Source organism: Triticum dicoccoides, chromosome 4A, assembly GCF_002162155.2.
Source record: "Triticum dicoccoides isolate Atlit2015 ecotype Zavitan chromosome 4A, WEW_v2.0, whole genome shotgun sequence".
NCBI lineage: Eukaryota > Viridiplantae > Streptophyta > Magnoliopsida > Poales > Poaceae > Triticum > Triticum dicoccoides.
The window spans coordinates 91786935-91799345 of NC_041386.1; the positions used below are offsets into that span (position 1 = coordinate 91786935).

General features: G+C 47.9%; 1 protein-coding gene across 2 annotated transcripts; it reads left to right on the top strand.

Moving 5' to 3' along the window:
- Positions 1 to 4075: 4075 nt before the first annotated feature.
- On the top strand, positions 4076 to 7772 carry LOC119285173 (myosin-binding protein 2-like). Of its 2 annotated transcripts, XR_005139373.1 has the most exons (5): positions 4076 to 5311; positions 5408 to 5626; positions 5752 to 7084; positions 7196 to 7283; positions 7387 to 7772. XR_005139373.1 is itself a non-coding variant. In XM_037564404.1 (4 exons), exons 1-3 carry the CDS (start codon positions 4333 to 4335, stop codon positions 7047 to 7049), a joined length of 2496 nt encoding a protein of 831 aa, XP_037420301.1. In that variant the 5' UTR covers positions 4076 to 4332; the 3' UTR covers positions 7050 to 7084; positions 7196 to 7772. The 2 variants fall into 2 exon arrangements, 1 of the variants encoding a protein (XP_037420301.1); XM_037564404.1 differs by having other exon boundaries at positions 7196 to 7772.
- Positions 7773 to 12411: the final 4639 nt, after the last annotated feature.

The window sequence follows — 12411 nt, forward strand, 5'->3', positions numbered from 1 at the left end:
CCCCCCCACCTACTGTGACCTTACCGGGGGCTGGCGGTCCACGTGTGTGTCAGCTTTGTGGCCGCGATGGGCACTGGGCCTCCAAGTGTCATAAGCGCTTCCAGCGAAGCTTCCTTGGTCTTGGCAATGACGGTAAAGATACACGCAACAATGCCCGTCAGGTCGCCATGGCTGATCGTCCCGCGCCGCAGAAGCAACAGGGACACACTCAGTCCTACTCCATCGATCCACACTGGTACATGGACTCTGGGGCGACAGAGCATCTAACCAGCGAGATGGGGAAGCTTCACACTCGTGAACCCTATCATGGCTCCGACAAGATCCACACCGCCAATGGAGCAGGTATGCACATCTCTCATATTGGTCAAGCATCTCTTCTCACTAGACATGTCAATAGGAGTCTTCAGCTTCGCAATGTTCTTCGAGTTCCATCTGTGACCCGTAATCTTCTTTCAGTTCCTAAACTCACACGTGATAATAATGTGCTTTGTGAATTTCACCCTTTTGATCTTTTTATTAAGGATCGGGGCACGAGGGACATTCTTCTTAGTGGACGGTTGTGCCAGGGCCTCTACCGTCTGGAGCATCCTGGTGTCGCTCGTGTTTTCAGTGGAGTTCGGGTCTCTCCGTCACAGTGGCATGCTCGTCTTGGTCACCCGGCCACACCTATTGTCCGTCATATTTTGCGTCGTCATGAGCTTCCTAGTTTGTCTAGTCATAAAGATGTAGCAGTGTGTGATGCTTGTCAGCAGGGGAAGAGTCATCAACTTCCTTTTTCAGAGTCCAGTCGTGAGGTGAAACATCCTTTAGAACTTGTGTTTTCAGATGTATGGGGTCCTGCTCAGACTTCTGTCAGTGGTCATAATTACTATATCAGTTTCGTTGATGCTTATAGTCGCTTTACCTGGCTTTACCTTATTAAACGCAAATCTGATGTGTTTGATATTTTTGTTCAGTTTCAAAAACATGTTGAACGTCTTCTCAAGCACAAAATTGTTCATGTCCAGTCAGACTGGGGGGGGGGGTGAGTATCGCAACCTCAACTCTTTCTTTCAGTCGCTTGGGATAGCTCATCATTTAGCATGTCCACATACACATCAGCAGAATGGTTCAGTCGAATGTAAGCATCGTCATATTGTTGAAGCTGGTCTTACTCTTTTGGCCCATGCATCTGTTCCGTTTCGGTTTTGGAGTGATGCTTTCACCACTGCATGCTTTCTCATCAACCGTACAACTACTCGTGTTTTAAACATGAAGACTCCCATTGAGGTTCTCCTTAATGAACAACCTGATTATACCTTTCTCAAGGTATTTGGGTGTGCTTGCTGGCCGCATCTTCGTCCATATAACAAGCGCAAGCTTGAGTTTCGTTCTAAGAAGTGTGTTTTTCTTGGCTATAGCTCTCTTCATAAAGGTTACAAATGTCTTCATGTTCCCACTAATCGTGTCTATATATCTCGGGACGTCGTGTTTGATGAGCATGTTTTTCCCTTTGCCAACCTTCCTGTGTCCACTGTCGAACCACCATCCCTGCATTCATCCTCTGTTGCTTCTGACCAATTTGATGATGTTGCATACTCTCCTTTGCTGTTACCTAACCATGGTGCAGGAACCGGACGTGGAGCTCGTTTGGAGCTGTTGGAGGATTCACCATCATCATCGTCGTCTTCTGGTGGGCACGTCGATCGCCCTATGTTGCATGGCATCGATTCGCGTGCCCATGCATGGTCACCCGACGAGCCCGTCGCGCCGAGCATCTCCACTGCTCGGTCCGTTTCGCCAGCGGCCGCCGAGTCGCCCGCGGCTCGGCCCGTCACGCCGTCTTCGCCTGCGGCTCGGCCCGTCACGCCATCTTCGCCCGCGGCTCGGGTCCTCACGTCGCCTTCATCAGCGGATCGGCCCGCGACACCGGCCGCGCCACGGCCCACTATGCCGAGCTCGCCATCGGCCCGGTCTGTGATGCCGGAGTCGCCAGCTGCTTCGTCTGCTCTGCCGGTTTCGCCGGTGGGTCGGCCTTCTTCGCCAACCGAGTCCGAGGCTACCGTGACTGGCTCCTCGTCACCGGCTGACTCGTCAACGTCGCCGTCCTCCAGCCCGTTGCAGGCTGCTCCGTCGACCTCGGTGGTTCCTGTGTCCCGACCACATACACGCAGTCGCAGTGGCATTTTCAAACCTAAGGAACGTAAGGATGGTACGGTTGCTTGGTTGGCTGCTTGTTTGGCTGCTGCTGTTGCGGATCCATCTTCTGAGCCTCGCTCATATCAGGCTGCCCTGCGCATTCCACATTGGCGAGAGGCTATGGAGCAGGAGTTTTATGCTCTTCTTCGCAACAAGACATGGACTCTCGTTCCTCCACCATCACGGGTAAATGTTATTGACTCAAAATGGGTATTCAAAGCGAAGAAGCATTCGGATGGATCTATTGAGCGTTACGAAGCGCGACTTGTTGCTCGCGGTTTTCGGCAGCGTCATGGTCTTGACTATGAGGACACCTTCAGTCCTGTCGTCAAGCCTACCACTATTCGGCTTCTTCTCTCCATTGCCGTTTCTCGTGGTTGGTCACTTCGTCAACTTGATGTGCAGAATGCTTTTCTACATGGATTTTTGGAGGAAGAGGTTTATATGAAACAGCCGTCTGGTTTCTCTGATCCTGATCGTCCTGACTATATCTGTCGTCTTTCCAAAGCACTATATGGTTTGAAGCAAGCTCATCGTGCCTGGCATGCCCGCCTTGCCTCTGCCCTTCGTGCTCATGGGTTTGTGCCGTCTACTGATGACACTTCGTTATTTCTTCTACAGAAGCCAGAAGTCACTATGTATCTTTTGGTATATGTCGATGATATTATCCTTGTCAGCTCTTCTCAGTATGCTGCTGATGCTCTTGTCTGCTCTCTTGGTGCTGATTTTGCGGTCAAAGATCTTGGGAAGCTTCACTACTTTCTTGGAGTTGAGGTCACTTCTCGTGCTACTGGTCTTGTCCTTACGCAGAAGAAGTACTCCTTGGAGTTGTTACAGAGAGCTGGCATGCTGAAGTGCAAACCGACCACCACACCCATGTCGTCTACCGACAAGATAACAGCTGTTGATGGTGAGCTTTTGTCTCCTGCGGATGCCACAGAGTACAGGAGCATTGTTGGTGGACTTCAGTACTTGACGATCACGAGACCAGATATCTCTTATGCTGTTAACAGGGTTTGTCAGTATCTTCAGGCTCCCAGAGATACTCATTGGGCTGCTGTTAAACGCATTCTTCGTTATGTTCAGTTCACCCTGACATTTGGTATGCATATTAGGCCGACTTCCTCTCGGGTCCTTTCGGCCTTCTCTGATGCAGATTGGGCTGGTAGCCCAGATGACAGGCGATCCACGGGGGGTTATGCAGTATTCTTTGGCTCTAATTTGATCGCCTGGAGTGCTCGGAAACAGGCTACTGTGTCACGTAGCAGTACTGAAGCTGAGTACAAGGCTGTGGCTAATGCTACTGCAGAGATTATTTGGGTGCAGTCTTTGCTTCAGGAGTTGGGTTTGTCTCAACCACAGCCTCCTATTCTTTGGTGTGATAACATCGGTGCTACATACCTTTCTGCAAATTCAATATTTCATGCCCGAATGAAACACATTGAAGTTGACTATCACTTTGTACGGGAACGTGTATCACAGAAGCAACTCCAGATCAAGTTTATCTCATCTAAGGATCAACTTGCAGACATCTTCACTAAGCCTTTACCGCTGCCACAGTTTGAGGCTTGTAGGCGCAATCTTACCCTTCTCAGTTCTTTAGAAAGTGGCTAAGATTGAGGGAGGGTGTTAGACTGTGTATAGCTTCTGTACCTATGTACGTATATGGTACATATTGTAACACAACCATTATATATAATGAGATAAGCCACCCCTAGAGGGTTGTGCTGGTTCCCCAAAACTTATTGTCTTACACTCGGCACTACCCAACCGCGGTCTCGTCCATTTTCCAAGTAACCCAACCACGTACGTACACATTGGCTGGCTGGCTAGCACAACCATGAGCCGGAAGAATTCTAACCTCGTCCTCGCCTGCATTCAAACGCGGATAGACAAAAAAACCAAAGCGTGCTCGCTCTCATGGGGTCCAATCCAATGGCCGCCCCGGCCTTTCTTCCCCCGCACAAAAGCTGAAAGCAGACAAGAAGAAAGCTTCAACACACGACTCCTCCAGCCACCCCCAACCCGATTCTTCCTTTCCTCGGTCGCGCTTGGCTGGCCGCCCGACTCCGATTCCCACGCACGCGCGCACGCCAAGATCGCGGTTTTCATGCCGCGGCCGCAGTAGCCAGGAGTAAGCTCAGGGCGGGAGCCATGGCGACGTCCTCGGCGGGCCGGTACGCGGCGGCGCTCCACCGGCGGACGCACCGGGTCACGTCCGCGCTGGCCTACGCGGCGCTCGAGTGGGTCCTCATCGCGCTGCTGCTCCTCAACGGCCTCCTCTCCCACGCCGTCGCCCGCTTCGCCGCCTACTTCCGCCTCCGCCCGCCCTGCCTCCTCTGCTCCCGCGCCGACCGCCTCTTCGGCGCCGAGCAGGAGGACGCCGATCAGGCGGCGGGCGACGCGCGCTGGCTGCGGGGGCTCCTCTGCGGCGCCCACGCGGCCGAGATCTCCGGGATGGGCTACTGCCTCCACCACCGCCGCCTCGTCGCCGACGCCGCCGACATGTGCGAGGGCTGCCTCTCTTCCTGGAAGAGGGAGATGATGCGGGACGCGGAGGAGGACGGCGCCGTGGTCTGCTCTTGCTGCAAAGCCCTCGTGCAGATTACTTCTTCACGCGCGCTGGAGGATCCTGCTGTACACCACAAGGCAGCCGAAGAAGAAGAACAAGATCAAGGCTACGTTCTGCTGGATCAAGAAGACCACGAAGACGAAGAAGAGGAGCAAAACGAAGAGGAAGCACAAGAACAACAAGGAGAGATCAAGGTGGCTGCCGTGGAGGACGAGTCCTTGGAATTCATGGCTCAGGGCGAAGAGATCACGCCTGAAGACGACGATCGCTTGGTGCCGGTGGTGGCACTCGATGAGATGACAATTGCCGACGATTCGGGTCTGCATCCGGATGCCCCTGGCTCTCAGCGGGACGACATGAATCGCACGGACGATGAGCGTGATTCGGATGATCTTGATACCGCAGTGGTTCCGGAGGAGAAGAGGATGCTGGCTTCTTCGGTTGCAACGGCGCCTGCCACGGCCGAGAATTCCATTCGCCAAGATGATGAACTGGTTCTTGAAGATACTGTCGAAACTGGAGATTTCAGGACTGATGAAGGAGACATTGTTGTGCCTCAAGGTAATAACCTCTCCATTTGTTCCTCGGCCCGTTCAATTTTACTCAAGTCGATTACTGTCCCATCATCTCATGATTTTTGTTTGGTTCTACTTCTAGCCACTGAAGCAATTCCTGAAGATGGCAGCAAATCGGCAGAGGTGGAGACTAACTGCGAGGTGTCAATCGGGAGCGACATCTGCGAGCAGGAGCAAGATGGCCATGCTGCTCCGTTTCAAGAACTGGTGGCGCTGGAGGAGCTGTTTTCTCCATTGGAATATGCAGATGACCGGACATCACCACCGGAGATCCTCCATGAAACAGCCCCAGCCGAGCAAGGTAGCGGTACAATCATTGCAGACTGCTCTCACTTTTACTTTTGCCCCATGGAGATGCTTTCACTGTGACTCTGTCTGTCTGTCCACAACTTTAATTTGCTATTTATGTTTTGATGATTTGATCAGAAGCAAGTGAAGCAGAGCATGAGGCGACGGCGAGCCGGAGATTTGAGTACCAATCGAATGGCGAGAACGAGGAGGACGAAGACAGGGCACCGGAGACGCCCACCTACAGCTTTGCTGCCCAGAACTCCGGCAAAAGGTTCTTGCTCGAGAGGAAGCGGTCACTGTCCTTGTCCTTGGATGGCAGCGTGTCGAGCGAGGTCGAGTGTGCCGAGCCTTCCACCGTCGATCAGCTGAGATCCGCGCTGCAGGCGGAGCGAAAGACGCTCAGCGCCATGTACGCCGAGCTGGAGGAAGAGAGGAACGCCGCCGCCATCGCGACCAACCAGACGATGGCGATGATCAACCGGCTGCAGGAGGAGAAGGCCGCCATGCAGATGGAGGCGCTGCAGTACCAGAGGATGATGGAGGAGCAGTCCGAGTACGACCAGGAGGCGATGCAGCTGCTGACGGAGCTGGTCACCAAGAGGGAGAGGGAGAAGCAGGAGCTGGAGAGGGAGCTGGAGCTGTACAAGCAAAAGCTGCTGCAGTACGAGGACAGGGAGAGGAGGAGGATGCCGGCCTTCGAGGACAATGCGCGTAGCCCCGACGGCAATGGCACCTCTGCGTCGTCCAGCGGCGAGGACAGCGACGAGAATTCCGATGACTCCTGCGAGCTGGGCGAGTCTCCGAGCGGCAATCTTCAGAGCTCGCCGGACGCTGCTCTTAGCCCCAGGGCGGATCAAGAGAACACCGGTCATCTTGTGGCGCTGGATGACTCCTTGACGTACATGGAGATGGAGAGGCTGTCCATCTTGGAGGAGCTCAAGGCACTCGAGGAGCGGCTCTTCACGCTGGAAGACGACGATATCAACGGCAGCAATGCGGCTGCTGGCCTTTCCTCAGACGATCACGGTCCCCATTCGCCGGAGAATGGCCTCGCCGGCAACAAGGCCAGGTTTGAAGGCAGAGCTTCTGTTTCCAGAGGAAAGAGCCTCCTACCTCTCTTTGACGCGGTCGGTGACGAGAACGTCGACCGTGCACCACCAGCAGCCACCGATGGTTCGACGAAACCGGCCGTCGCCGTGTTCGCCAAAGAGCAGGAGAGGCTGGCGATAATCGAGGAGGTGGATCATGTGTACGAGAGGCTGCAAGCACTGGAGGCGGACAAGGAGTTCCTGAGGCACTGCATCAAGTCCCTCAAGAAAGGGGACAAGGGCATGCACCTTCTCCAGGAGATCCTGCAGCATCTTCGCGAGCTCCGGGGCGTGGAGCTTCATGCCAAGCACGCCGGCGATGCCATTGTTGCAAATTCAGCATAGCAGATCGATCTAGAATTCTAGACATATTATACGTGGTAAGTTTGTATCTTGTCTTCCTTAACTGCATTGGCATAGCTGAATTATTGTGGCTGTTTAATTACCTGCAGCAACTATGTGCTGAAACAAGAGATTATTGTGCTTTGCAGATTCAGTTGCTCGGCTATGGTGAGTCGATCGACTGGAATGGTCCGAGTAGTGGTGGATCTATGATATGGTCCCTTTCCCTTGTGCAAGGTAATGGCTTGTGTTCAAGGGAACGCTTTGCTCGTCTGGCCTGCGGGGGGCTGCGCTGGTCCAGCATGGCCGGCTTTATGAATGATGTGGTTGGTGGTGGCAGGAATCATTAGGGCCTTCCCAAGCTTTCACCAAGCTGAATCATGGCGCCAGCTTCGGAGGCATGCGCACCACTTCAACTTCAACAGGACAGATGGATATATATATAGAGAGAGAGAGATGATCGGCAAAAGGGTAAAGGTGGCCCGGATGCAGATGTGGTGGATTTCCTATTTGGTTTCGCTTCTTTTTCCCTTTTCTTTCTTTCTTTTGGTTAAGTTTTCAGATTTGTTTGTGCAGAGGTGGAGAGCGTTCGAGTTTTTTGTGTTTTATATGAGGTTGTAGGCTTGCATGGTTGGTACGTACGTGTGGTTTGGTCTTTGTTTTGCACTTTGTAGCCAGTTTTGATGAAGAAGGAAGGCTCGTTGTGATGAACCCTGTTTCATTTGACATGGTGCTCTTCTCTCTGGTCCTTGATGCTTCTTCTGTGCATCATTCGACCCCTCCCGTCCGGTTCGTGTGCAAGCTGTCGATGTAATACAGCATAGTATATATCTTTATGGTGGCATGGCAGATGGCACCCTGAGGTTGCTCAATTATGCTGGCTTTGATGGGTGTCCTTGAGCTGTACATTACTATTGAGCCCTGGGAAGATTCTTGCATTACTCAAAAAGTTTAGGAATTACAATCACGTCCAACAATTACCAGGACATCTTCTGGAAACAGCGGTTCGACATTGCAACCAACCAAAATTAGCCGTGAAATGACTAGCACTATTACAGCCTCGACAAACATGAGTAATACAAGAAGCTCTTTCCTCATACTGCTGATGATATCTCTAATCAAGAAAGCATACTTCAACTTGTTACTATCTCCATGTTTGATCATGGCAACAACCTAAATGTTAAGAACTTTAAATTTGATCACTGGGCCTTGCTAGTTGTCTATTCACCCCCCTCTAGATACCTTTTCGATCCTACATTAGTTTGTTGCCCGGGGCCGGGGCCTCCACCTACCCGGCTGGTATTGGGGCACGCCATTAATGCAATGCACGGATAATGCTCATTGTAGCCCGGTGTAGTGGACGTACTCCGTAATGAATTAAGAAAGGAGCTATATCCAATCCTTTCGCGCTTGCCGAGCTGGGAAGGGTGGAAACAAATGCCCACATCAAAAAAAGAAACCGGTCTCAAACCCATGGAGGAGTGCGAAGATTGCTAGAGGAGCTGGGCGTGTCTCCAATGCCACAAAGTAACAAAATGCGTTGATTTATAAGTTTTGGCTAGCTAATGAAGGGGAGATAATCAGTGAGGAGGCACTTGAAGCCTATGTGCAACTGTTCGAGCAACCACTTGCCGATACGCGCATTAAGGTTATTCTGGCCTTGTTTGGGTGGGAGCCATTGATCCTACCACTCTTCGAGCACAACGGCATGGTGGAGGATAGGCAGTAGTTGTCTAGTTTTGTGGTTTCATGGGGGGCTGATACGTCTCCAACGTATCTATAATTTATGAAGTATTCATGCTATTATATTATCTGTTTTGGATGCTTATGGGCTTTATTATACACTTTTATATTATTTTTGGGACTAACCTATTAATCGGAGGCCCATCCCAACTTGTTGTTTTCTTGCCTATTTTAGTGTTTCGAAGAAAAGGAATATCAAATGGAGTCCAAACGAAATGAAACCTTCGGAAGAGTTATTTTTGGAACGGAAGCAATCCAGGAGACTTGGAGTAGACGTCAGGGAAGCTTCGAGGTGGCCACGAGGTAGGGAGGCGTGTCTGCCCGCCTGGGCGCGCCCCCACCCTCGTCGGCCCCTCGTGGCTCCCCTGACCGACTTCTTTCGCCTATATATGTCCATATACCCTAAAAAAATCAGGGAGCAGAATAGATCGGGAGTTCCGCCGCTAGAAGCGTGCCTCCTTAGCCACCGAAAACAAATCTAGACCCGTTCCGACACCCTGCCGGAGGGGGAAATCCCTCTCCGGTGGCCATCTTCATCATCCCGGTGCTCTCCATGACGAGGAGGGAGTAGTTCACCCTCGGGGCTGAGGGTATGTACCAGTAGCTATGTGTTTGATCTCTTTCTCTCTCTCTCGTGTTCTTGAGGTGATACGATCTTGATGTATCACGAGCTTTGCTATTATAGTTGGATCTTATGATGTTTCTCCCCCTCTACTCTCTTGTGATGAATTGAGTTTTCCCTTTGAAGTTATCTTATCGGATTGAGTCTTTAAGGATTTGAGAACACTTGATGTATGTCTTGCATGTGCTTATCTGTGGTGACAATGGGATATCACGTGATCCACTTGATGTATGTTTTGGTGATCAACTTGCGAGTTCCATGAACTTATGCATAGGGGTTGGCACACGTTTTCGTCTTGACTCTCCGGTAGAAACTTTGGGGCACTCTTTGAAGTTCTTTGTGTTGGTTGAATAGATGAATCTGAGATTGTGTGATGCATATCGTATAATCATACCCATGGATACTTGAGGTGACATTGGAGTATCTAGGTGACATTAGGGTTTTGGTTGATTTGTGTCTTAAGGTGTTATTCTAGTACGAACTCTTGAATAGATCGATCAGAAAGAATAACTTTGAGGTGGTTTCGTACCCTACAATAATCTCTTCGTTTGTTCTCCACTATTAGTTAATTTGGAGTGTCTCTTTGTTGCATGTTGAGGGATAGTTATATGATCCAATTATGTTATTATTGTTCAGAGAACTTGCACTAGTGAAAGTGTGAACCCTAGGCCTTGTTTCAACGCTTTGCAATACCGTTTATGCTCACTTTTATCGTTAGTTACCTTGCTGTTTTTATATTTTCAGATTATAAATACTCATATCTATCATCCATATTGCACTTGTATCACCATCTCTTCGCCAAACTAGTGCACCTATACAATTTACCATTGTATTGGGTGTGTTGGGGACACAAGAGACTCTTTGCTATTTGGTTGCAGGGTTGTTTGAGAGAGATCATCTTCATCCTACGCCTCCCACGGATTGATAAACCTTAGATCATCCACTTGAGGGAAATTTGCTACTGTCCTACAAACCTCTGCACTTGGAGGCCCAACAACGTCTACAAGAAGAAGGTTGTGTAGTAGACATCAAGCTCTTTTCTGGCGCCGTTGCGAGGGAGGTTAGCGCTTGAAGGTTTATCTTTAGATCTTGCAATCGAATCTTTTAGTTTCTTGTTTTATCACTAGTTTAGTTTATAAAAGGAAATTACAAAAAAATGGAATTGAATTTGCCTCATACGCTTCATCTTTTAAATATTTTTCGTGAGAATGATGGAAAGGAAAATTGTGCTCAAGTGCTAGAAGAAGAAGTCTATAAAATGTTTGGCACTAAATCTTTGAATGATGAGCATGATTGCAATGTTGTTAGTATGAACTCCTTGAATATCCATAGTACTAATGATGATTGCACTACTCATGATGAAAATGTCTCTTATAAGCATGTCAATTTTTGTGGAGTGCATAGAGCTTGAAAGAACACACCAATTAGGGAAAATAGATTTTGCAAGAGGCATAAGTATTTGGAAACTAAATGGTTGCAAGAGAGACTAGATGTTTGTGCTGAAAATTTAAAATTTCTTCGCCATACTTGTGAACTTTGCAACATGATCATTTAAATCTCCAATGCAAATTGTTTCATGATCGTATCGTGTCCAAAAATTGTGATGATTTGATTTCCCTTGCACATCATAATGAACTTAGTTTGCTTTTGAGTTATGAAGAAATGAAACGTATAACTAAGCATATTACAGAATATAACCTTGAGAAATTCCTCGATATTGATCTAAAGAAATTTTTATGTATTGTGCGGTGAATTGCATTGAAAATCCTTATATTGCCAATTACATAAAGAAAAGAAAACAAATAGAGGATGAAGAGAATACTAATGAAAGGGAAGAGGCTTCCCAATATCCTCCTATTATTTCTTATGATGAATCAGGTAACGAGGAGGAGCCTTCTATTCAACCAATCTCATCAATAAGGAGCTCCAAAAAGAGGATTGAACCACACATAATGTGAAAAAGAAAAAGAAAAGACGGAGAAGTAAAGGTGAAAAGGTATCCCTCCAAAATGATGTTGCCCCTATTACTCATTGTGATGATGATAATTGCTATATTATTGGTGCTATCCATACTATTAATGATGAGAGTGATTATGCTTATGATATGAAAAGGCCCAAGCTTGGGGATGCTATGTTTGATGAGAATGACATGTTTGAGAATATATTTGCTTCAATTAATGTTTGTCCCAAGCTTGGGGATGCTATGTTTAATGAAGATGATATTTCTAGCCTCCCAAGTTTTGATATGCAAATTTGTTATGATGATAGCATGCCTCCTACTTATGATGATTATATTGATAAAAGTGAGTTTGGAAGAGTGTCAACTTTAGGAAGTAATGATCCCACTATTTTGGAGGATGTTGAATCTTATTGTGATAATTATGAAAGTGGATTTGGAGAGGCCATGACTTTATTTAGTAATGATTCCACTATCTTGGAAGAGGTTTCAATTTATTATGATAAGAACAAAGTTGCTACTTATGATGATTATTGTGATGATACTTATGCTATAAAAATTAATGATGATTATATTTATAAAACTTGTCATGATCATGATCACCCCTTTTATGAACATTACTCTTTTAATATGGAAACAATGTATAGTATTCGAGTTTCTTATGATACTCCCATTATTCTGAATGAGAAGAATTTTGCTTATGTGGAGAGTAATAAAATTTCTATGCTTGTAGATCATGAAAAGAATGCTTTATGTGATAGTTATATTGTTGAATTCATTCATGAAGCTACTGAAAATTATTATGAGGGAGGAATATATGCTTGTAGGAATTGCAATAATATCAAGTTTCCTCTCTATGTGCTTAAAGTTTTGAAGTTATGCTTGTTTTGCCTTCCTATGCTAGTTGATTATTGTTCCCATAAATTGTTTGCTCACAAAATACTTATGCATAGGAAGTGGATTAGACTTAAATGTGCTAGTCATATTATTCATTATGCTCTCTTTATGTTTCAATTCTTATCTTTTATGTGAGCATCATTGAA

Bases quoted from the DNA above. Each gene is read 5' to 3' on its own strand.
- LOC119285173 (XM_037564404.1), top strand. From the start codon at position 4,333: ATGGCGACGTCCTCGGCGGGCCGGTACGCGGCGGCGCTCCACCGGCGG. The intron at 5,312-5,407 runs GTAATAACCTCT...TTCTACTTCTAG, and splicing joins AGACATTGTTGTGCCTCAAG to CCACTGAAGCAATTCCTGAA. The intron at 5,627-5,751 runs GTAGCGGTACAA...TGATTTGATCAG, and splicing joins AACAGCCCCAGCCGAGCAAG to AAGCAAGTGAAGCAGAGCAT.